Genomic DNA, 26,112 nt, shown 5'->3' on the forward strand with positions numbered 1-26,112 from the left:
TGAAACTCCAATACTTGGACCACCTCATGCAAAGAGTTGACTCATTGGAAAAGACCCTGATGCTGGGAGGGATTGGGGGCAGGAGGAGAAGAGGACAACAGAGGATGAGATGGCTGGATGGCATCACCGACTCGATAGACATAAATTTGAGTGAACTCCAGGAGTTGGTGATGGACAGGGAGGCCTGGCATGCTGCAATTCATGGGGTCGCAAAGAGTCAGACATGACTTAGCAACTGAACTGAACTGAACATAGTCAAAGGCTTTGGCATAGTCAATAAAGCAGAAACAGATGTTTTTCTGGAACTGTCTTGCTTTTTCAATAATCCAACGGATGTTGGCAATTTGATCTATGGTTCCTCTGCCTTTTCTAAATCCAGCTTGAACATCTGGATGTTTATGGTTCATGTACTGTTGAAGCCTGGCTTGGAGAATTTTGAGCATTACTTTACTAGCGTGTGAGATGAGTGCAACTGTGTGGTAGTTTGAGCATTCTTTGGCATTGCCTTTCTTTGGGATTGGAATGAAAATACAACCTAGTCCTCCTCAAGTAATAAGAGTGTAATAATAAGTGTGTAACAGGTCACAGGACTCCATGGCCGCCAGGCCCCCAGGCAGGTCACAATAAGAGGCTTCCCAGTGACCCTCTATAGACCCCCTCACCTGCTGACCATTGGTCACTCACCTGAACAGGAACTTAGGAGAAGCCTCTCTTCACCACGCATAGATTTTGCTCATTCTCCAGCAGATGGGTCAGTTCTGGTTTGGGAACAGGATACCCTGATCATGGAAAAACAGGACAGCAGTGTTCAAGTAAATGTACAAAACTGTTAGGCACTCAGTTGTGTCCAACTCTTTGTGAGCCCATGGACTGTAGCCTGCCAGGTTCCTCTGTCTATGGAATTCTCCAGGCCAGAATACTGTAATAGGTTGCCATTCCCTTCTCCAGGGGAAAGGTACAAATGGTCCTCTCTATTCAGTATGATATTCAAGGATGAGAGCTTGGAATGAGCTTGCTCCCACACATGTAAAGAAACTGCTGACTTGGAAACCAAGAGTACAAACACCATCCTTGGACCAAAATGCTGCAGAGGGTAGTGATAGCTATCTACCTAACACCCATTCCCCTTGATCTCCATCCCACAGGAGCCAATTCAAGAGGCCCCTTCACTTTACACACAGCCACAGGACCCCAGGAAGGTGACACCCTTTTCTTGGGAGTTATTTTCTCATTAACCTAAGTCAGTGTTCCAACCGCCCTGGGTATCAGAACCAACTGGGGATGCCTGGTTTTGATCATTAACCAAATGGAACCAAATTTCTGGGGAAGAAGCCTGGATGTGAATGTTTAAAAGCTCTCCAAGTGATTCAGGTACCTAGGGAGAACTGTAAAGCACTGTATAAGTCAACTGATGCCTGACTGTCTGACCGCTTTCAGTTTTATTTGGAAAATGTTGAAAGTTTTGCTATTAGGAAGTTATGATTTGTGATGGTGTAAAGTGAGGCAAAGGGACTCCGTATAAACCAGAAGACATTTGCATCAACAGTCTCAGGGCAGAAATTAATCCTTATACTATGAATCTCACAAAAAGCACGTTGAGTGAAAGACCCTGGACACAAAGCAATGCACACTGTGTGATTCCACTTATGTAATGATCCAGAACAGGTCAGTCCAACATCTTGGTGTGGAGGTCAGCAATGCCAAGTCTGACCCTAAAGAGTAGTGTCTTTGGTGGGAAACCAACTGAGAGACAGTGGGGAAAACCTGCTTTGGGGTGAAAAATACTCCACAACTTGATCTAGGTGGAAGTCATATGGGTGAGTATACAGAAAAATATATTAATACAATTGAGTTAGACACTGGAGATGATACATTTTCTTTAATATAATTATACCTCAATTAAATAAACATGTTCAAGTAATAATTCATGCTAAAAACTGTTACAGTTGTCTTTGGGTAACAGCTTCCTGAAGGGGAGGGAATTGGGTTCAGAGTGAGCAAAAGGTACTATGAGAATTAAGTTAGTGGGGTAGAGAGCATCTTTTCAGGGACAGGGCCTGACAAGTGTTGTGAGTGCTCAGGGAGCAGTAGTTGTGCCTACTATTAACAACTGCTTTTGTTAAAAAGTTGACCCATATTCTGTTTATGTCAATTGACTTCTTCAGAAGGGGAATCTTGTATCACGTGTAAATGGCAAAACTAGTCTTTTTAATGAATAGGTAGCATCAAAATATAACAATGAAAACAGAATAATGTTATGAGTTCCATAACTTTTGTGTCCTGCCAGGAATTTTGAGTCAGGGGTTGCTCCTTGTGTTAAAAGGAAAATTAGCCACAGTTAGAGGAGGCATCAAAGACTTCACACTCAGAGATATTGTATAACATCTCTTATATGTGGAATCTAAAAAGAAATGATACAAATGAACTTACTTACAAAACAGAAGGAGACTCACAGTCAGAAAATGAACTTATGGTTGCCATGGGGAAGGGATAGTTAGGGAGTTTGGGAAAGTCATGTACCTACTGCTATATTCAAAATAGATAACCAACAAGGACCTATTGTATAGCACATGGAACTCTACTCAATGTTATGTGCAGGCGTGGCTTGCCTGACTTGTGGACTCTTTGGAAATAGCCCCTCATCTCCAGACCCTGCTTACTGAGTTATGGGGACACCTAACCCAACAAAGCTTGACCATTCAGTTTTGTTCCAGTGAGAATCTGGAATAAGGGCCTCAGAGTGAGGCCAGCCTGGGCTAGGTATTGGAGTGAGGATGGGCTTGGTTTAGTCCTTTGTGGTGCCTGGCTAGACAAAAGGAGACCAGGAAAGAGGAGGTAGAACAGAAATGCAGCAGGAGTTATGGGTGGGAGGGAGGGAGGGTGGACTTCAGAGGCCTTGTCTACCAGACAGGACTGAAGTGAGAGGGTAAAATGAGGAAAGAGGCTGTGGGTTCCAAACACAGGAGGGAGGTGGGCCTTACCCAGTGAGACCAGGAGTCCACAAGTCTCCAGCATCACCTCCCAATACAGGGTCCTCTGTGCCAGATCCAATTGCCCCCACTCCTCCCAAGTGAAGGTCATGGCCAAATACTTGAAGAGCATCAGTATCTGGAAAGTCAAACACAGACAGCCACATTGACTTTGAAACTTTGGGATGAGATTAGAACCTATTTCTCGGTCACTGCTAAAGTTGCAGAGAGACTCAAGGCTTTAAACACCAAGCACACTAGTGAGCCAAGCTCTGCTCTGTGTTCAACGTGGAGGCAGAAGCTGCCTTTGGACGTAATGCAGATGCGTCAGAGAGAAAAGCCGTCCATGGGGGGAAGATGTTGGAGAACGACACAAGTTTCAGGCAAGTCCATAGGACTATAAGGGGCAGACAGCAAATGCTCTGGCATGTCAGAGCATGGGAAAATAAGATAAAAATTCCAGCAGTAACGGTGGCAGCAGCTGGGCCTCACTGGTCCTCACTGTGTGTCAGCACCATGCTGACGGCTTCACGTGCTGTGTTAAAGTATCTAAGGTCCCAGGTCTGGACCAAGATTCCTAGGTTTTAAGTCCAGCCTCTAGAAACAAAAGTTTGCCGATACATGATCTTGGGGAAAGAACTTCATTTCTTTGAGCCTCAACTTACCCATAAATATAGTAATAGTTCCCACTTCACAAGGCTGTTGTGAGAATTAAAGAAAAAATATTGCAAATGTAAACACTGGAGTGAATGGCTTATGTAAAGACTCAATATGTGTGTTTGTGTGTGTGTTGAAGAGTATGGAAGTTTCATTCTTCTTTTTTTTGTAATTAGTAATAATTATACTTCTTAGAACCATATCAGACTTACAGAAAAAGTCAGCAGATAATAGAAAATTCCCATATTTACCACCTCCCTCCCCAGTTTCCCCTATTATTGACATCTTACATTAGTTGGAACATTGGTTACAATTAATGAACCAATGTTGATATATTATTACTAACTAAAGTCCATAGTTCATTCTATCTTAGTATTTATCTAATGTCATTTTTCTGTTCTAGAACCCCATCCAAGATACCACACTGCATTAGTATCTCAGGCTCCTCTTGGTTGTGACAATTTCTCAGAAACTATGCTTGTTTTAGATGATCTTGAGAGTTTTGAGGAGTATTGGTCAGGTATGTTGTACGATGCCTCTCTACTGGAACTTAATTGTTTTTCTCATGATTGTGGGATTATTCTCATGGCCTTATGGATGGAGGGTGAAGATCGCAGAAGGATGCAAACTATCAACATGATTTATGACTGCCTGTTGAACTTGACTGATTACTTGGCTGAAGCAGTGTTTGTCAGGGTTCTCCACTGTAGTTACTGTTTTCCCTACTGTCCATACTGTACTCTCTAGGGAAGTTATATTCCCTCTCCTTTAGTGTAGAATATCTACCAAGATTTTTGAAATTCTTCAGCACTGAAGATTTGTCTTTTATTCCCCATTTATTAACTTATTCAATAATCTATTTATATAAATATATTAATATACCTTTGTACTTTGAGGTATAATTGTATGTATATTGTTGTTCATTGTTGTTCAGTTGCTAAATCATGTCCAACTCTTAGGAAGCCCATGGATTGCAGCATGACAGGCTTCTCTGTCCTTCACTATCTCCTGGAGTTTGCTCAAACTTATGTACATTAAGGCAGTGATGCCATCCAACCATCTCATACTCTGTCACCCCCTGCTCCTCCTGCTCTCAATCTTTCCCAACACTGGGGTCTTTTCCAATGAATAGGCTCTTCAGATCAGGTGGCCAAAGTACTGGAGCTTCAGCATCAGTCCTTCCAATGAATATTCAGGGTTGATTTCCTTTAGAATTGACTAGTTTGATCTCCTTGCAGTCCAAGGGACTCTTAACAGTTTTCTCCAACACCGCAGTTTGAAAGCATCAATTCTTTGGCACTCAGCCTTCTTTACAGTCCAATTCTCAAATCCATGTATGACTACTGGAAAAACAATAGCTTTGACTGTATGGGCCTTTGTCAGCAAGGTGATGCCTCTGCTTTTTATATACACTGTCTAGGTTTGTCATAGCTTTTCTTCCAAGGAGCAAGTGTCTTTAATTTAATGGCTGCAGTCACTGTCCACAGTGATTTTGGAGCCCAAGAAAATAAAGTCTGTCACTGTTTCCACTTTTCCCCCATCTATTTGCCATGAAGTGGTGGGACCAGATGCCATAATTTCAGGCTTTTGAATGTTGAGTTTTAAGCCAGATTTTTCACTCTCCTCTTTCACCCTCATCAAGAGGCTCTTTAGTTCCTCTTTGCTTTCTACCATTAGAGTGGTATCATATGCATATCTGAGGTTGTTGATATTTCTCCTGACAGTCTTGATTTTAGCCTGTGATTCATCCAGCCCAGCATTCCACATGATGTATTCTGCATATAAGTTAATAAGCATAGTGACAATATGCAGCCTTGACATACTCCCTTCCCAATTTAAAACCGGACTGAACCAGTCCATTGTTCCATGTCCGGTTCTAACTTTTGCTTCTTGACCTGCATACAGGTTTCTCAGGAGGCAGGTCAGGTGGTCTGGTAGTCCCATCTCTTTAAGAATTTTCTATAGTTTATTGTGATCTACACTGTCACAACAAACTGAATAAAGCAGAATTAAATGCTTTTCTGGAATTCTCTTGCTTTTTCTAAGATCCAACAGATGTTGGCAATTCGATCTCTGGTTCGTCTGCCTTTGCTAAATCCAGATTGTACATCTGGAAGTTCTTGGTTCATGTACTTCTGAAGCTTAGCTTGAAGGATTTTGAGCATTATCTTGCCAGCATGTGAGATAAGCACAACTGTACAGTAGTCTGAACATTCTTTGGTATTTCCCTTCTTTGGGATTGGAATGAAAACTGACCTCTTCCAGTCCTGGGGCCACTGCTGAGTTTTCCAAGTTTGCTGACATATTGAGTGCAGCACTTTAACAGCATTATCTTTTAGGATTTGAAATAGCTCAGCTGGAATTCCATCACCTCCACTAGCTTTGTTATTAGTGATGCTTCCTAAGGCCCACTTGACTTCACACTCCAGGATGTCTGGTTCTAGATGAGTGACCACACCATTGTGGTTATCCAGGTCATTAAGAAAGGCAAAGGAGAAAGAGAAAGATATACCCAACTGAATGCAGAGTTCCTGAGAACAGCAAGGAGAGATAAGAAAGCCTTCTTAAGTGAAAAATGCAAAGAAATAGAGGAAAATTTGATAAAATTATATATATATATATATATATATATATATATATATATATAATTGCTCAGATTGTTCCCTCTCTAGCTAATGGGAGCTTTTTCAGTTGGTTTCCTGTGTCTCTTTGATATGCTCCCATAATTATGGAGGTTTTTGGAGTACTTCCTTACTTTCTGGCACTACTAGGAGCTCCATGCATCTTGCCCCAGTCCTAGATTCAGCCATTTCTCCAAGAAGCCTTGATTCATTTTATTAGAGAATTGTATTAGAATCAAGATCTGGCTACTAGGTGTTCTAATTGTTACTGGGATGTCATTGCTTAGGCGCTCTCAGCTAACAAAACAACAAAATATGTGTACATACTAATCTGTATCTGTACACACCATCTATATCTATATTAAATTAAACACGAGTTCTTACTGATGTCTCCACTGTAATCCACTACCACACAGATCATGGATCATCCTAATCTCCTTCCTTTGTTCATCTGTAAATTCCTGCTGAAACAGTGACACTCCTGGCTCCTACCATTCAGCACCCATTTACTTAATAGCTCAATTCCAGTACATATATATATAGCAGTATTGGAAATGTTAACCTGTACTCCTGTGGGAACAACTCTATCACCTGAAGTGCGTATTTGCAGTTCATTTTGTCTTTACTCTTACAATCTCACTCATGTCCACACTTACTTAGATCAGCACCTTTCCCCCATTTCCTCCCATGAGGTTGTGTCATAATTCATAACATAGATTCTCTGATTGCACTCTGTATTATTTTCTGAGATCCCTCAATCTGCTAAATTGTTATTTTAGTTTGCACACATTAAGGTTTACTCTTTGTGCTGTACAGTTCTACAGGTTTTGACAAATATATGACAGTATAACAGAGAATAGATTCATAGCTATAAAAATCCCCTGTGCTTTATATATTCATCCCTCCCACCTTCCCCTCAACTCCCAGCAATCACTGACCTTACTGTATCTATATTTCTGTCTTTTACCAAATGTCACAGAATTAGAATCATAAAGTTGTCTTTTCAGAACAGCTTCTTCCACTTAGCAACCTGCATATAGGAAAATATTACATGGGCTTCCCTGGAGACCCAGGTTCAATCCCTGGGTCCAGAAGATTATCTGGAGAAAGAAATGGCAAACCAATCCAGTATTCCTTCCTGGAAAATCCATGGATGGAGGAACCTGGTGGGCTGCAGTCCATGGGGTCACAATTTTACAAAAAGAACAGAATTTAATGAGTCCCCATGTACGCATCACTCAGTTTCAACATTTATCCTAATTTTGGCTACCCTTGTTTCATCTGTCATCTCCATTTTCACCCTGGTTGGAGCAGTTTAAGGAAAATTGTATGCATCTCTATAAGTAAGAACATTTAAAAATACAACCACAATACCATTATTATACCTAAAAAATAAAAAAGATTCCTAATAAATACTCAGTCCATACTTAAAATTGCCTGATTATATCAAGGATGGGAATATATGGTCAATTTGTTCAGTTCATCATCCAAACAAGTCCAAAAATTACATTTAATCGTTATGCCTCTTAAATCTCTCTCAGGGAAAGAACACAAATCTTGTCATCATAAGAGACAGTAGATGTTATTTCGAGTAAAAGTGTAGCAAAACAAGCTGAATTTTGTTTTGTTTTGTCCTGGTGTTGCATTATTAGTGTATCATATTCACTCAACACTACAATCTGTGCAGAAAATATGCAAATAGCTTGGCTTACAGAAGCCATGCTCAAAGTGTGGTCCTGAGCCAAAAGCATCAGCATAACACAGGAACTTGTTTGAAATGTAATTTCTTGGTTCCCACCCCAGGCCTATTGAAGCAGAAACTTTGGTGATGGAGCTCAGCAATCTCTGTGTTAGCAAGCTCTCCAGGTGGTTCTTTAAAAAATAGTAATAATAAGCTTCAGGTGTACAGCATTATAATCCAATATCTGTACAAACTGCAAAGTGATCACCACCACAAGTCCAGTTGCCATTAATGACCATACAGCTGACTCTCTTTAATCATTTTGCCCATTTCACATCCCCATTCCCCTGTGCTAACTACTAATCTTATTTCTGCATTTGACTTTTATTTTGTTCATTTGCTTGTTTTTAGAGTCCACATACAAGTGAAATCATACAGTGATCTGATAAAGGGTTAACATCCAAAATATGTAAAGAATTCATACACGTCAACAACAGGAAAACAAACAACCCAATTAAAACATGGGCAGAGGATCTGAATATTCTTCTAAAAAGGACAAACAGATGGCCGACAGGCACATGAAAAGATGTACATCACTAATTATAAGGAAAACGTAAATTAAAAGCACAAGACATCATCTTACACTGTCGCTGCTGCTGCTGCTAAGTCGCTTCAGTCGTGTCTGACTCTGTGCAACCCCATAGACGGCAGCCCACCAGGCTCCCCCATCCCTGGGATTCTCTAGGCAAGAACACTGAAGTGGGTTTCCATTTCCTTCTCCAATGCATGAAAGTGAAAAGTGAAAGTGAAGTCACTCAGTCATGTCTGACTCTTAGCGACCCCATGGACTGTAGCCTACCAGGCTCCTCCGTCCATGGGATTTTCCAGGCAAGAGTACTGGAGTAGGGTGCCATTGCCTTCTCCACTTACACTGTTAGAATGGCTATTATTGAAAAGACAAGAAATAACAAATGTTAAAGAGGATGTGGAGAAAGGGAAATCCTTGTACACTGCTAGTGAGCCACTATGTAGCCACTATGGAAAACAGAAAAGGTTGTGGCCATGAGCTGTGAGCTATGCTGGGATTTGTGACCTCCAGAGGAGAGGATTTTGACCCCAGGCCAGAGACAAGGCTTGATCCTTGTGTAGCAAACTTTGTGTAGCAAAGTTTTATTAAAGTATAAAAGAGATAGAGAAAGCTTCTGACACAGACATCAGAAGGGGGCAGAAAAGATATCCCTTTGCTAGTTTTTAGCAAGACATTATATACCTGTTAGCAAGTTGCTAATCACATAAAAGAAATGCCTCAAGACTGAGAGAGTTGCACCACGCCCCTCTCCCACAACATGCATTTTGAGATAGAATGGCACAAGCAGAGTCATCTCCAGCCATAAAACAACTGACGTGAATCTTGCGTGAATCTTGAAGAAAGACAGATTTCCAAGCAAATACATAGTTTCATTAACATAACTTAAGAAAACATTTTGCTGAGCCATTATCAGCTCAAGGTTTACGAAAAAGGTTAGTCTTAGGCAGAACCGATCTGAAGAAAGGCAGATTCCAAAGCAAATACATAATTTCATTAACATAGCTTAAGAAAAACATTTCTGTAAGAAAAACACATTGGTTTGTTGAGCCAGTAGCCCCTCAAGGTTAAGCTCAGGCAGAATCACGTGTCGTTATGACAACACAGAATTAAAAGAAGCCTCCTTTAATTTTGTAGAGAGAAGAAAAAAAAAAAAAAATCAGCCACTTGCAGTTTATTTCCTCATGCCGCTTGGGGACCTTTGGCCTTCCTACCTGACTGTTAATCCTCTCAACAGTATGTGGATTCCCCTTAAAAACAAAGGTACCATATAACCCAGCTGTTCCACTTTTGGGTATTTATGTGAAAAAAACAAAAACACTAATTTGAAAAGATAAATGCACCCATATGTTCATGGCAGCATTATGGACAATAGCCAAGCCGTGAAAACAACCTAAGTGTTCATCAATGGGTGAATGGATAAAGAATATAATGGGATACTACTCAGCCATAAAAAGAATCTGATCCTGTCATTTGCAACAACATGAATGGTATTATTATGCTAAGTGAAAAAAAACAGACAAATACCTCCATGTCTGCTGTGCCTTGATAACTCATTTAAAAAAAAAAAAAAACACCAAATTCCATTGTATGTATGTACTGCAGTTTTGTTTGTTCATTTTGCATGTGTGCATTATTATTGTTGTTATTTTAGTTCAGTCACATACAGAATGGCATCTTATTTGCTTTTGGCTTGGGGAAATTATGACTAAAGCCACAATAAACATTCACGTGCAAGTTTTTGTGTGGACGTAAGTTTTCAACTCAGTACAGTAAATACATAGCGTGACTGCTGGGTTGTATGGCAAGACTATTGCAACATTTTAAGAAATTGCAAACTGTCTTGAAAAGTGGCTGCATCAGTCTGCTTGGGCTACCATATCAAAATACCGCAGACTGAGTGGCTTAAAGAACAAAAATTTATTTTCTCACAGCCCTGGGGGCTAGAAATTCAAGATCAGGATGTCAGAAAATTCATTATTTCTGTAAGCACTCTCTTCCTGGCTTCAGATGGCCACCTTCTTACCCTGTGCTCACATGGCCTTCCTCTGTGTGAGCACAGAAGGAGGGAGAGAGAGAGAGATGTGGTGTCTCTTCCTCATCTAATGTGGACACCAGTCCTATGGGAATAGTGCTCTACTCTTCTGTCCTCACTTAACTTTAATTATTTAGCTCCTTAAAGGCCCTATCTCCAAATACAGTCACATTGGGAGTTGGGGCTTCAACATATGAGTTGGGGAACCCATAAAATTGGCTATACCATTTTGCTTTCCCAGTAGCAATGAATGAGAGTCCCTGTTGCTCTGTGTACTTGCCAAACTTTGGTATTATCAGGTTTAAACCATGTATTCAGTCTAAAAGATGTGTATGGGTACCTTATTAATATTTAGTTTGCAATTCCCTACTGACATATGATGCGCATCTTTTTATATGCTTGTTTGCTCTATCTATACCTTCTTTGTTCAGATCTTTGGCCCATTTTTCAACTGTGTTGTTTTCTTATAGTTGAGTTTAAATGTTCCTTACCTCACATAGTTTGAACCTCTGTTGCTAGTAAAATCCAGAGTAAGGATTATTTATATCTTCTTAGAGATTTGCCTCCATTATCATTATGTAATACCCCTCTAAAGAAAATTGCCTTGTTCTGAAGTCTGATTTAATACAGCAACTCCTGCTTTCTTTTGATTAGTGATAGCATGGTATATCTTTATCCCTTAACTTTTTATCTATCAGAGTCTTTATATTTACAGTGTGTTTTTTATAGATAGTATACAACTGGATCTTGTTTTTTTTTATCCAATCTTCAGTTTCTGAGTCTATAGTTGGTGTATTTAGGACATTCACATTTAATTATTGATATAGCTTGATTAAAAACATGTTTATAACTGTTTTGTTTGTTGTACTTTCTTTTTTATTTCCTCTTTCTTCTTTGATTTTAACTGATCACTTTATATCATTCTATTTTCTCTCCTCTCTTAACATGTTGATGATATTTCTTTAAAAAAATTTTAGTGATTTCCTCAGAGTTTACAATATATATTTCCTTCTAATCTAAATCCATTCTTAAATTACACTATATTAGTTCATGGGTAGTGCAGGTACCTTGTAACAGAGTATTCTCAAATCCTCTATCTAATCCCTTATGACACTGCTAACATTTTCCCACTTACCTATGTGTTATAAATACCCAATACATTTTAAAAATTATTTTGAACAAAGTTATTAATGTGTTTTTTCTTTCTTAGACATTTCACTCCAGTCATTTCTTATATGCACAGTTTCCAGTGTAATTCTTATCCTATTCTTTTTTTTTTTTTCAGTTCTAACAGAATTTTAATCATTTTTTGACTGAAAAATTTCACAAAGAACTAGAATTTATAAACAACTGCAGGAACAAGACATAATGAATTACAATAAATAGAAGTGAAATAATAATAGGTGCATTTGAAAAGAGGCAAAGAAATCTCTGGGAAAGAAAATATCATTACTCAGTCAATCAGTTCAATTCAGTCGCTCAGTCATGTCCGACTCTTTGCGACCCCATGAATCCCAGCACACCAGGCCTCCCCGTCCATCACCAACTCCCGGAGTTCACTCAGACTCACGTCCATCGAGTCAGTGATGCCATCCAGCCATCTCATCCTCTGTCGTCCCCTTCTCCCCCTGCCCCCAATCCCTCCCAGCATCAGAGTCTTTTCCAATGAGTCAACTCTTCGTATGAGGTGGCCAAAATACTGGAGTTTCAGCTTTAGCATTATTCCTTCCAAAGAAATCCCAGGGCTGATCTCCTTCAGAATGGACTGGTTGGATCTCCTTGCAGTCCAAGGGACTCTCAAGAGTCTTCTCCAACACCACAGTTCAAAGCATCAATTCTTTGGTGCTCAGCGTTCTTCACAGTCCAAATCTCACATCCATACATGACCACTGGAAAAACCATAGCCTTGACTAGACGGACCTTTGTTGACAAAGTAATGTCTCTGCTTTTGAATATGCTATCTAGGTTGGTCATAACTTTTCTTCAAAGGAGTAAGCTTCTTTTAATTTCATGGCTGCGGTCACCATCTGCAGTGATTTGGGAGCCCCAAAAAATAAAGTCTGACACTGTTTCCACTGTTTCCCCATCTATTTCTCATGAAGTTACTGAGATGCAATAAACTGAATAGGTAGAAAAATGCCTAAGTTGGAAATAAGTAGATGAGTAAATTGGAAGATAGTAGAGGATGATTCCCCAAATGTAGGACAGATGCAGTTAAAATAAGAAAGGAACATTACAGAGACACAAAAAATCAGATTGAAAATATGTGACATGTGACTGTTGGGAGTGCCAGAAAAAGAGAATGGAAGTTGTTAGTTGATGTTTGAAAAATGATTCCCATGAATTATTTAGAATTGAAGGAAGACACAAATCTTCTATTTGAAAGTGAATGCCCAGTGTTGACCAGGAAAGATAGAAAGGTTGAGGGATGGATAGTTGGATGGATGGTTGAGTAGAAATAAGGAGATACATACATACATATGTAGATAAGCACAGAAACACAAAAAATGTATTGAGACTATAATGTTGAAGCTGCAGAATATATAAGAAGTAAATATTAAAAGAAATTCGATGAAGAAGACAATACCTGATTTATTTTTTAAATGCTTAGGAGCTGACATCTTCTTCAATAAGTGAAATCACCACACAATGAAAAAAGAATTCAAAATGCTCAAGGAAATTAACTGGAAAAAATATTCTTTTTCAAAGTGATGTCAATTGATTTAAGAGTAGAGGCAAGTAAATACTCAACCTCAAAGCTTAGCCCCAAAACTACCTGAATTTAAAAACTACTGACAAAAACACCAAAAACAGAGAGTGAACTCAATGTAAAGAAACAATACAGAAACCAATGTGGTAAGTGTAATGCACTGTTGAGTAGAATAATTAATAATAAGGAATTTTTTAAGTTTCAAAAGAAAGTATTAAAATTCCAGATAATAGTTACAAGGATAAAAGGGCAGTGTTCACTTGTTATTGAAATATGCTAACATCCTTTTGAAACTGTAATAGAGAAACAGAACTATTTTAGATATTAGAAATATTGGCTATTCGTATAATACATATAAGCATAATCAACTTAAAACATTGTGTCTAGTTTTCTAAAGATAAAACAAAGAAAAAACGATACAAAAAGCACACATACCCACCTACACAAAGACATAGACACTCACATATACCATGTGATAGAAATAAATTCCATTAAAAAGCAATCATCGTTAAGTCAAACACATTAACTCAGTCATGAAGCGATGGTGCCTAACAGGTTTGAAGAAAAAGAAAGCCATTTGATATTTTTAAATCAACCAAAAATGAAGACATGAGAAACAAATAAGACAGGGTGAAATTAAAATAATGGCAGGAGATATTTAGGTAAGTTGTAATCACTCCTTGCACACAAACACACTCACAAATTAGCTGGTATAACAATGCTAGATAAAAGAATTAAAAGCAAAAGCATTAATAAAAATAAGTAGTCTGTCTCCTGGTATTGAGAGATCCAAACCAATGTAATAATAGGGGAGGAAAATAAACCACTCTCTCCTCTTAAAATGTTTGCTCAAATGACACCTTCTCCAAGAAACTTAAAATTCATTCCTCTGTTTATATTGAAAACTACCCTCAGCTCAAACACTTCAAACCCTCCTTTCCTGCTTTATTTTTCAGCACTGTCATTTCTGAGATTTTTCCTTATGTTTATAGTTTGTTTTTTAGTTTATGAATAAAGATAAATTGCTAAAATTTTTTATGAAAAATCCTATTCTTTTTAAAATGGATTTTCTACAGTTCGAATGTGACATGCCTAGGTGTAGATTGTTTAGTATTTATCTTGCTACAGGGTTTCTGAGCTTCCTGGATCTGTGGTTTAGTGTACATCATTAATTTTGGAAAATTCTCAGCCCTTTATTTGAAGTATTTCTTCTGCTCCTCTCTCTTCTCCTTCTGGTATTTCCACTAGGTGTCATTTACATCTTTGATAATTGTTTCATAGCTCTTGGATGTTTCATTCTGCATTTTCATTCTTTACTCTTTTTGCAGTTCCATTTGGGAAATTTCTATTAACATATCTTCAAGCTCATTGATTCTTTCTTCAGCTATGCCCAGCCTACTGATGAGCCCATGAAAGGTATTGTTATCTGTTACGATGTTTTTTATTTGGGGCATTTCCTTTTGATTTTCAGCATTTCCATCTCTCTGATTATATTACCCATCTGTTTTTATATGTTGTCTGTGCTACTTTTATCAATCCTCCACAGTTCTGGGATAAACACCCAACATCTTTTCCATATTACAACCTTAGCAAGTTATCCTGTGTCCTTACTCTGCTTAGCAGAGGCAATACTGAAGCCAGGTCTCTCTGGTCCATGGTCTGCGTGTGTAAATTCCATGACTCCTAAGAATAAGCATGTGAAGCATTTCAATTATCTGTTGTTCTCATATTTATTTCAGCCACCCCTAAGCATATTTCTAAGGACATGAGCAAAGGAGTAGAGCTGTCATCACATCCCTCACAGAAAAGGCATCTGAGGTGGGCTGACACCTGCCATGGGAGAACACACAACACACGTCGCATTCATGACCTCTCTGGTCTCCTCACCCCAGGGGAAGAGTTACTATTCCCATTTAGACCTGAGGAAGTGGAGGCCAAGTACAAAGAGGGGGACTTTTCAAGATCACAGGCCAGGAAAGGGGCATAGCCAGAATCTACACTGTGTTTTCCAGACTACTGCTTATGCTCTTCTCTGCAGCTCATCCCCAGCAGACTGTGTAGTCGGAGGATTCTGAGGAGGCCCATTTCTCTCTCTGGTACCCTGGGGATGAGGGGGTCCAGCAAAATGAGGGGGCTGAGGCAGCACAGAGGACAGGGGACTGGGAGAAATATGGGGAACACAAGGGGCCAGGGGCATGGAGGACAGAGAATGTGATTGCAGCTATGGTGCAGAAATGGACCTAATCTCAGGGATTAGATGAGGCTGCTCCTTACCTAGGATACAAGAGTGACACTCAGGTGTCAGCTGGCCATGCAGCCAATTGCATGCCCACTGCTCACCAGGCTTGGGTCCAAGTGGGTTGGAATGGAGGGAAGAGCATAATTTAGAGGGAGTGGGAAACCCAGAGTCCCAGGAGGGTCCCTGAGCTATGAACACATTTGCTTCTCTTCCCCAGGACCTGTTTGCTTCCCATCGAGGCTGGGACTCCCAGATTCCTTTCCTATTCAGATTATCTGCTGAGCCTCAGACCATTAACTAGTCATATTGCAACATCTCCAGCTAGGGCTCTCTAGCCCCTCTTCTATGAGTCTTTCTGAAAACTTTCTACCCTCACTTGAAAACTATTTCCATGAATGGTGTCACCACCTCCAGGGCATTCCTAACAGGGCCACTGATGTCACCCAAATGCATTCTTTGCTCTTACTGTCACACGCAATGATTCATTTCTAAAGTCCTATTGGTCATCCCCCAAATGCTAGTTCAGGGAACCTTACCCCACAGGTCTCAATACCCAGCAGTCACTTCTCATTATCACTGTTAACACTGTGGATGCTGGGAGAGACTCTGAAGGACTGAGAATTTTTGATGTGGCCCTGACATGTGTTGGTTCCTTCACCTACCTTGTTGTACATGACTTTACCCCTTAGTGCTCATACTTGTCCTTCTGGGTAGGATGCAAAATGCCCAACAATGACTTTTAATCTGTAAAAACTTCCTTGCCTCTATCCTAGAACCACCTTTGACCAATGATTCCCAAACTGGCTGAATGTAGACTGACCTCTCCAGGAAAACCTGTGACATCCCTGCCCTATTGTCCTGATCAGATTGCTACTTCCAGGCCTTCTCAGATGGCATTTCAAAGTAAAGGCTTCTGCTACCTGGTTCAAGCTATTCTCTTCCCACCATGTGTCCTATTATGCTCACATTCAGTCATCAACTATGGGTGAGTCTCTGGGTTGTGCCATGATGTGCACCATGGTTCCTTCTTTCTTTTTTAAAATTTTTTGCTGGACTAGGTCTTTGTTGCTGCTTGCAAGCTTTCACTAGTTGCAGTGAGTAGGGGCTACTCTTTGTGGTGGTGCACAGGCCCTCGTTGCAATGACTTCTCTTGTTGTGGTGGACAGCCTCTAGGTGTAAGGGCTTCAGTAGTTGCAGCACCTGGGCTCAGTAGTTGTGGTGCATGGGCTTAGTTTCCCTGAGGCATGTGGAATTTTCCTGGACCAGGGATTGAACCCATGTCCCTGTCTTGGCAGCTGGATTCTTATCCACTGTACCACCAGGGAAGTCCTGGTTCCCTGTTATAACCCCCATCAGTGCATCATCAAATCTTCAGGGATGGAGGAAGTTTTGTTCTCTCCAAGCTAGGGGGTTCCTGTCTCATCAATCTATGGGAACAGTGTGATCACAGCATGTGGCATTCCTATCATATGCCTGTCTCTAGAGTCTCCATGGAGTATCTGTGTCATCATACTTGCTGTCATGTGTCAGTACTTCCATCCTGTCTCATAGGTCACTGGTACATTTTACATGTCAGTTGAATGTGTCTGATGTCTGTCACACATCTTTCCTCTACCAGTATGGTAATTGTGTCTGGGTCCTGTCTGTTTTGAAGAGTGTTAACATCCAGCACCTGTCATACAGTGTCCCAAGGATTCCAAGGTTGTACTCAAGCATATCACAAACCCATCACGCATGACCCCAAATATATGTGTATGACTTTTGGCTCTGCTGCAGTATCACACCTGGAAATGTGGTATGACAGTATATTTTGCTAGCACACTGAAGCACAGTCTAGAAACACAAATATTTCAGGTACTAAATGTGCCAGACTTATGAAACATACCTATTAAAAGTAATATGGGTATGTTTTAGATACTGATTACACTTCATCACCTTAAAAACAAACATATTTTGGAAACAACTGAGAAAACTGAGTACTGATAACATATAAGATTTTAAAGTATTTTTATTTTGTGTGATATAGCCCTTACATTTTAGAAATGCATCTTGTTGTGGTGCATAGGCTCTGTTGTGGTGCATGGGCTTCTCTTATTGTGGAGCACAGGTCTAGAGTGCAAGGGTTCAGTAGTTGTGGCACACTAGCTTCTCTAGTTGTGGTGCATGAACTCTCTAGTTGTGGTGTGCTGGCTTAGATTCCCTGCAGCGTGTGGAGTATTAGCTCCCCAACCAGGGATCAAACCTGCATCCCCTGCACTGGAATGTGGATTCTTAATCACTGGACCACCAGGGAAGTCCCTAGAGATGCATCCTGAAGAGATTACGATTAAATGACATGATGTGTGTGCTTATAAATAACTCAGTAATAAGCATGGGTATAGATGACTCAAGCATGGCCATGAACAAGCAAATACATGAAAAGATGCTCAACATCACTCATTATCAGAGAAATGCAAATCAAAACCACAGTGAGGTACCATCTCATGCTGGTCAGAATGACTGCCATCCAAAAGTCTACAAACAATAAATGCTGGAGAGGGTGTGGAGAAAAGGGAACCCTCTTACACTGTTGGTGGGAATGCAAACTGGTACAGCCACTATGGAGAACAGTGTGCAGATTCCTTTAAAAACTGAAAATAGAACTGCCATATGACCCAGCAATCCCACTGGTGGGCATACACACTGAGGAAACCAGAATTGAAAGAAACACGTGTACACCAATGTTCATCGCAGCACTGTTTACAATAGCTAGGACATGGAAGTAACCTAGATGTCCATTGGCAGATGAATGGATAAGAAAGTTGTGGTACAAATATACAATGGAATATTACTCAGCTATAAAAAAGAACACATTTGAGTCAGTTCTAATGAGGTGTATGAAACTAGAGCCTATTATACACAGTGAAGTAAGTCAGAATGAGAAACACCAATACAGTATATTAACGCATATATATGTAATTTACAAAGATGGTAATGACAACCCTATATGCAAGACAGCAAAAGAGACACAGATGTCAAGAACAGACTTTTGGACTCTGCGGGAGACAGTGAGGGTGGGATGATTTGGGAGAACAGCATTGAAACATGTATATTACCATATGCGAAACAGATGACCAGTCCAAGTTTGATGCATGAAACAGGGCACTCAAAGCCGGTGCACTGCGACAACCCAGAGGGATGGGATTGAGAGGGAGGTGGGAGGGGGGTTCGGGTCGGGGGGGAACACAGGTACATCTATGGCTGGTTCATGTCAATATATGGCCAAAACCACCACAATATTGTAAAGTAACTAGCCTCCAATTAAAATTAATTAATTTAAAAAAAGAATGGCCATGAAATGATAAATAATGGAAGACTGAGGAATAGTTCATGGAGCTTCATAACAGTTCTCTCCAGTTATATGTACATGTGTGTGTGTGTGTGTGTGTGTGTGTGTGTGTGTATATATGAAAAATATCTATTACAAAAGGAAGATTATGTCCTTGCAATAATAATTTTATGTTAATAAGATGGATTAAAAAGAGTAGGAGGAAATATTTTGGTTTCAGGAGTGTAAGCATATATCAAAAACATCAAATTGTACAGTCTTTGTGCAGTTTATTTTAAGTGAATCATACCTCAATAAAGCTGTTAAAAAACCAAAGGTACTACATACTCAAAACTTGTCTTTCCTAGTCATTTTACTATTATGTATGCTCTTGGATTTACTTATGAAAATTCTATCAGTATGGTGGAAAAAAAATACAATGATGAGCTACTGTGCATCTCTTCTTATTCCACGTTCAGTGACATCATTTTGGCATCTTGAAACTGGCCACTGTGGGGACCTGCCAGGTGTAAAGGTAAGATGGCTTCTACAACAGAAACATGCAAAAACATATCTGGTAAGAGCCTTGGATAGGTCAGAAAGCACAAGAAAGCTTGCCACAAATTTGTAACTTATGGAGAATCTCCTCATTGTGGACGTTCGTATATAAAAGGTTCAACATTAGGCAGATGTCTTCATCACAAAGGCTCTCCTCCAGTGTTGTTATATTGAGCAAATAGACTGCACCGTCCCTCTATGTCTATGGTGACTCTTTGTGTGAATTTCCTGCTTTTCAATGAGGTTAAACTATCACCTGAAGGCTTTCCTATGTTCACTACACTCATAAGGTCTCTCTGTAGTGTGGACTTTGCTGGTGTTGAATGAGGTTAGATCTTTGGATGAAGACTTTCTTAATTCACTGTACTCATAAGGCCTATATGATTGAATATTTGGTGCTGAATCAGAGAAGACCTTTGACTGAAGACTTTCCCACATTCATGGCACTTGTAACACCTTTCCCCCTTGCTATTTTCTCCCCCTTGGATTTTCTCTTGCTAAATAAGGATAGACTTTTGGCCTAAAGTTTTCTCTTCAGGAAAGCTTTCAGTGATAAATCAGAGCAGACCTTGAACTGAAAGTTTCTCTACTTCATGAGGCTTTTTCCTAGTGTACAGTCTCCAGTGCTAAATAAGGTGGGTGCTTCAGCTAAAGAATTCCCCACATTCTCTACACTGATAAGATCTTCCTCTAATGTGAACTATCCAATATTTAATGAGGTTGAAGCTTTCCTAGAGGCTCTCCCATACCCACTGCATTCAGAAGGTCTTTCTCCAGGATGAAATCTCTGATGTTCAAGAAAGCTAGATAAAGAATTTCCCATATTCACTGCATTAATAAGGTCTTTCTTCAGTGTAAATTCATTGGTGAGAACAGGTCTGTATTTGCAGCTGAAGATTTTACCACATTTGTGGAAAGTTTAAGTACTTTTTCCTTTTTGTGGAGTCTCTGGTATTTGTGGTTGAAGGCTTCCCTACATCCGTCACACTTCTAATGAATTTTCCTACTATGAATGGTCACCCCACACTCGGTGCTGCTGCATGGCTTCTTCTGTTGTAAGCAGACTGGTGCTACAGGAAGCTTGAACTGACCAGGAAGCACTTCCCAACTTTGTTTCAGGTAAAGGAATTCTTTGGTATATGGAGTTTGTAGCTCTTCACAAACAAGGCCCTGCCACATCCCTTCTGAAAATTTTTCTCTACTGTGCTGCTTCTGGTGAAGGTTTATACTAAAAGAATGGTTTCCCACATGCCCCATAAGTAAACGGCTTTTGCTTGGGATGTGTGCTCCTTTTCTCAGCCAAGTGCAAAATGTCTTTTAAGACAGAGACACATATCTCACAGGAGTGGGCTTCATAGGGAAAGGGACCTGCTTTGGGAGTCCTGACCTGTGACATTCCTTCTACAGAACCACTCTGCCCAGAAGGTGCCTCCTCGTCTTCCCCGCCATGCCAATAACCTGGAAACAAAGAAATACAGCTGAAGGACAGCTGACTCTGGTGGGAAGGAGCAACCTCCAGTACAAAAGTGCATCCGACACACTAATGACTGAGTGCACATGCGTCCACAGGATTGTTGTCAGGAGGAGGGAGTTGGGTTCAGGTTGAGGAAGCAGCTGCTGTGCAGCAGTGGTCCTCTAAAGGTCACAGCATGGGGGACATAAAGGACACAGTGAAGAACCAAGTGCAGGAGAAAGGGTAGGGTACAGCATAAAGAGGAGATGCAGGTCTACAGCTTACTCGGAATGGTTTCTAGCACTTCCCTGCTGATGACACAGGAGAGCTATGCAGAAGGATGTGTCTGGGCCCAAGAAAATCCAAAGGCATCAGAGTAGTTCTTGTCCAAAGACTATTTAGAGATATGTGCACATCTCACAACACAATATGTGTGGGGCAGTGATGGAGAACACTGTGAGAAAAGCAGTGGAGAAGAATGGGTGGAATCCATTGTGAGAATTAGGATTCACCCTGACAGACAGTCAGTGTAGGAATGACAAGTTAGCAAAGTGTCAAGAATGGAGGAGGAAAGGTAGAAATAAAGTGTGGCCACTGGTACTGGCACCAAAATGTAGAGGAAACAGAACAGAATCATGGTATGAACTGAACACACAGTCCTGAGATCATGCCCCCTCACTTGCTACTCAATACTGCCAGGGACCCTCTGAGCCCATTTTGTGGTGCTGGAGTCATGCCCACCCTGAGGAGCATCCATAGGTCTCCCCTGACCCCCCATGTAAATATAGTGCCTGGATGATACAAGCTCTAAGGAAAAGACTGGACAGGTGAGTGGCCAGCACTGGCCTAGAGCAACTCAGAGCGACAGACATAGGAAAGAAAACTCAACATTATCAAAATCAACCTCGGAGGAGGATCTTGCAAGAATAGCCTATGGGCCACGTAAGTGGTGACCATATCCGTGACTACAATTCCTAGCATAGGCAGAAACGAGGATACACAAGCTAGAGGAAGGGAGTAGAACCTAGGGCAGAGGTGACACCTGGCCAGAGAAAGGTAAACCAAGGTGGGATCCAAAGGCTAACCGAGAGACTTCTGACTCCTTCCCTGAAAGACTTTGGGGCAGTAGGTACTGGGACTGAGTGAGAAAAAGACAGGACACTGCAGACAGCTGAGTCCTAGCAACCAGAGCACCTAGCCAGGGAACTGGGGAAGGAAGCAGTGCCTGTAGTCCTGATGTGAGAAAGATTTGATCTGTCCATGGGGAAAAGGAAAATATACTGGGGCAGGTATGACGGTCTTACCTAGAGAGGCCATAAGTGCAAAGTTCTCCAGCATCACATCGCAGTATAGGAGTTTCTGGGCCTCATCAAGGAGAGCCCATTCCTCCGAGGAAAAGTACACTGCCACATCCTCAAAGGTTATGCTGCCCTGCCATGATGACGAGAGAGGAAATCATGAACAGCTTCTCGGTCAAGGATCCCCAATCCAGATCCCTCCATATGTATTCATGCTCATACTTCTCCCCAGCTCCACAACTCAGATAAGGTATCAGACCCTGGTGCCATTTGTGTCTGTTCCCTCCTAGTGGTCCCATTAGTTACTGTGTCTAGCCCTCAGCAACATTAGGCAGGTGGGCACAAGGATGCCATTAAGATCCAGGCCTCCCATGCAGGGCTCCACCTGTCCTGCCAGGCAATTCCTGGGAAGTCTGCAAGATGGTGCCTCCCAAGCACAACCAAACTTGGGCCCACCTTTCATCCTTCAGTCCCTATTACCAGGACACTGGTGACATCACTTCATACTTCTTCTTCATGTGTATATCATACTTTAGACTGTACCTCTCTTCTATCTCCAGACCCTACTGCCACCACCAGCACCTCTCTGTCCCATCCTGTAAACCTTTCCCTGGTTTCCCCATGTGTTACTTACCTCATGGTGTCAAGATTATGCAAATGCAAACAGGATTCAGTACTACTCCAGACCCTCATTGGCTCCCACTGCCAGGGGCAGCCTTGAATCCTGCTGTCCCATCCTCACTTCCTGGCTTATTGCTTGTGTCACCCTCAGCCATTCAGAGCCACATGCATTCAGATCCCACTGGTCCTCTTCCACTTCCGTGTGGCACTTACTGTCCCCTTGTTAGTCACAACCCTCTTCTCTCAACCTAACACTCATTCAAAGCCCAACCTCATGGCTCTCCTCCTACAGCTTAGTGACTCAATGAAACCACCACATTTTCCCCTAACTGAATCCACCAGCCTGACTGAAACACTCCAGGGTCACCCAAGATCCTAGTAAGTCCATAGACCTGAGCATATGAATCAGCCTCAGCCTTAGCGTCATGTTTCCTCAATTATATCTACGCTTCTACATCGTTTCAATGTCTACTCTTCCCTTGGAAGCCTTGGCCACCTGCCAGACCATCCTCTTCCCAAGCCCCCTTTCATGGCCAGTTCTCTCCCTCAACAGTGCTTGTGATTGCACGTTACCCTAACCAGGTACTCAAACAAGAGACCCAGTCCTAGGGCACCACCTTCCCTTTCCTGGCCTGCTAATAGCATTACCACCATAACCTCCTCTCAAATGTGACCCACATCTCCACCTCATCTTGGATACACAGAGTAACCACCACCATTTTGATGTCTCCACCTTGAATCATTCCCCAGAGTTTCAGATATTTATGTCCAACTGCCAGTTTAATACCTTCAAGCAGTATTTTCTGAAACATCTCAGATTCTTAACATGGCTTGCCTCCCACCAAAAAATAAAACAAAAAACTCCTGATATTCCCATTGAAAATTACTGCCAGCTTTCTTTTTCTTCCTTCCAAAACCTCAGAGTAATCCCCAACTCCTACCTTTTTCTCTCTCATGTTTAACATTAGAACATCCAGTCAGTCATACATTAAAGGGGCTTCCCTAGTTGCTCAGAGAATAAAGAATCTGCCTGCAATGCAGGAGACCTGGCTTCAGTCTCTGGGTCAGGAAGATGCCCTGGAGAAGGGAATGGCTACTCACTTCAGTATTCTTGCCTGAAGAATTCTATGGACAGAGGAGCCTGGGGGGTGGGGTGGGGTGGCTATATGGTCCATGGGGTCGAAGAGTCGAACACAAATGAGTGACTAACACATCCCTCTCACTCACTCACTCATATACTAAAAAAAAAAAAAAAACAGATCCAGAATCCAACCACTTCTCCTACTTTCATGGCCACCAGACTGTCCAGTTACCACCAATACTCATCTGGACTACCATAGTAACACCATCCCTGGTCTTCCTGCCTCCTCCCTCACTCCCCTAAATCTGTTCTTCACTCTGCAGTCTGACAGAGCCTTCTAAGACCTGAGTCACATAACCTCCTTGTTCCTATATCATTGCTCCTATCCTCTCCAGGAAAACATTCAACTTCTCAGGCTGCCATTTCAGGTCTGAATGTTTCTTTCCTGATCACCAGAGGAAAGAGAAATGTGGTTCTTTGAACACTCCCAGCTCAACATTACCTTCAAGAATTTGGACATACTGCTACTTGTGCCTGGAATAACCTGCCCCACCTCATTCCCTTGGTTGCCAGACATAGAAACTATTTCACATAAACAATGACCTAGGGCTTGGGGTTTCTCAAGAGTCCCCAGGCCAAAGGGCTAGGAGAGTGACAGTCTGCACCCTAGAGCATCACAGTCTCAGAGAACCTGTGTGTTTTGTGTGAGGAAGTTGGGACTGGTGAGATCCCACTCACCTCGCTAGGATCCTTAAGCACTTCTGTGGCCATGGAACCTGTGGGAAGAGGGAGGGTGTGAGAAGCAAATCACCATGGAAGGGCTCCATGGGCTCAAACCTCCATTGTACCCTTGCCTAGTTCTGGGGCCAAGTGACCTGGGCTTACTGTTAACTTCTTTTCTAAAATTCTATTTATTTTTGGCTGTGCTGGGTCTTCCTGCTGTGTGGACTTTTCTCTAGTTGCAGAGAGCAGGGGCTACTCTTCATTACAGAGCAAGGGTTTCTCATTGTGGTGGCTTCTCTTGTTGCAGAACAGGGGCTCCAAAGCACAGGCTCAAAAAGTTGCAGCAAATGGGCTTAGTTGCTCTGAGGCATGTGGTAACTTCCTGGATCAGGGATTGAACCTGTGGTCTCCTGCATTGGCAGGTGGATTGTTTACCACTGAGCCACCGGGAAAGCCTTATTGTTAACTTCTGTATCCTAGTCTTCAGTAATACCTCTTACCAGCTGTGTGACTTTGGAGAAGGGCTCAACCTTCAGATGACTCACTGTCCTCATCACCCCTTTTCCAGTTGGGAGAAAACTTTAAAAATTCTAACTCAAACTGTGTTCCTTCTCTGTTCACAACCCTCCATGGTTCCAAGCACCATTAGAACCCAAGTACACCTCCTCCACCTGCCATTCCAAGGTCCACTCCCCAGTCACACTCTGTTCTGTACAGACAGGACATGAAGCCCAGGTTTCCCCAATAGTCCTGGACCAGAAGCTCCTCCAGGTTTTTGCATACGCAATCTCTCTGCTTGTAACACTCCCACATCTCATCACACTGACTTTCGGAAATGGGCCCTCCCTTCTCACACCCCTGCAGGTGCTGGACCCTCTGACCTAGGCTGTGGTAATTCGACCGTGCTCCCCATATGTGGGGCTTTAGGATTCAAAAGTGGGAGTGGTTCAAGTGAGGGCCTGAAGATCTCAGCACCAACTCATGCCAGGTCCATCAGTGAGGCCTCTGTGATCTGAGCCTGTGGGTGAACAGGGACGGTTATGACAGGTGACCAGTGTGAGAACTCCAACATCACCCCTTCCAGCCCAGCCCTAACGTGAGGTCCTCCCAGGTGGCCCCCACTCCAAGCCTTAGATTCACCTCTGTGCATTGAGGACAACAGTTTTTCTCGACCTTTCAGTATCTGGTTGCCTCAGACCCGACTCAGCGATCAGGAGCTATAGAGCTGGTGAACCTACCCCAAGCCAGCCAAAACGACCGCCACAAAGAGAGACCGGAAGTCCCGCCCCTATCTTTTGCCAAACATGGCTCTCCCCTCTCCCGCGCCTTCATTGGGTCAGCACTGCCGCTGTTCAGCGCAGAGCACTCTGGGTAATATAGTCACCTCTCCGCACGCAGCGAAGACCGTGTGTCCCATCCATTCCAGGCAGTGGAAAAGGCGCTTTGCTTTGTCTCAAAAGAAAGGCACATGGATTTGTGAGCAGTGTTGTCTGCAGTCAATCACCAAAGTGTTGATAAAGATTATTTCACAGTTCATCGAGGTCAGCATACTCTTAGAGGCTAAGCGTTTTTT

The 26,112-nt window shown here is 41.8% G+C and overlaps 1 protein-coding gene across 5 annotated transcripts; it reads right to left on the reverse strand.

Annotated features, from left to right (window-relative positions):
- Positions 1-696: 696 nt before the first annotated feature.
- On the reverse strand, positions 697-25,894 carry LOC147353629 (zinc finger protein 549-like). Of its 5 annotated transcripts, XM_086352231.1 has the most exons (6): positions 25,778-25,894; positions 24,555-24,592; positions 22,121-22,247; positions 20,751-20,821; positions 2,982-3,108; positions 697-779 (listed from the first exon to the last, which is right to left on the reverse strand). In XM_086352231.1, the coding sequence occupies exons 1-6, from the start codon at positions 25,869-25,871 to the stop codon at positions 697-699; spliced, it is 540 nt and encodes a 179-aa protein (XP_086208357.1). In that variant the 5' UTR covers positions 25,872-25,894. The 5 variants fall into 5 exon arrangements, with proteins under 5 accessions (XP_086208357.1, XP_086208353.1, XP_086208356.1 ...); XM_086352227.1 differs by lacking the exons at positions 697-779; positions 2,982-3,108 and adding an exon at positions 19,079-19,352; XM_086352230.1 differs by lacking the exons at positions 697-779; positions 2,982-3,108 and adding an exon at positions 19,079-19,352 and having other exon boundaries at positions 25,713-25,803.
- Positions 25,895-26,112: the final 218 nt, after the last annotated feature.

The sequence above is a fragment of the Bos grunniens genome, chromosome 18 (genome assembly GCF_055505025.1).
Source record: "Bos grunniens cultivar Pamir isolate PY7600 chromosome 18, Bosgru_T2T1.0, whole genome shotgun sequence".
Classification (NCBI taxonomy): Eukaryota; Metazoa; Chordata; class Mammalia; order Artiodactyla; family Bovidae; genus Bos; species Bos grunniens.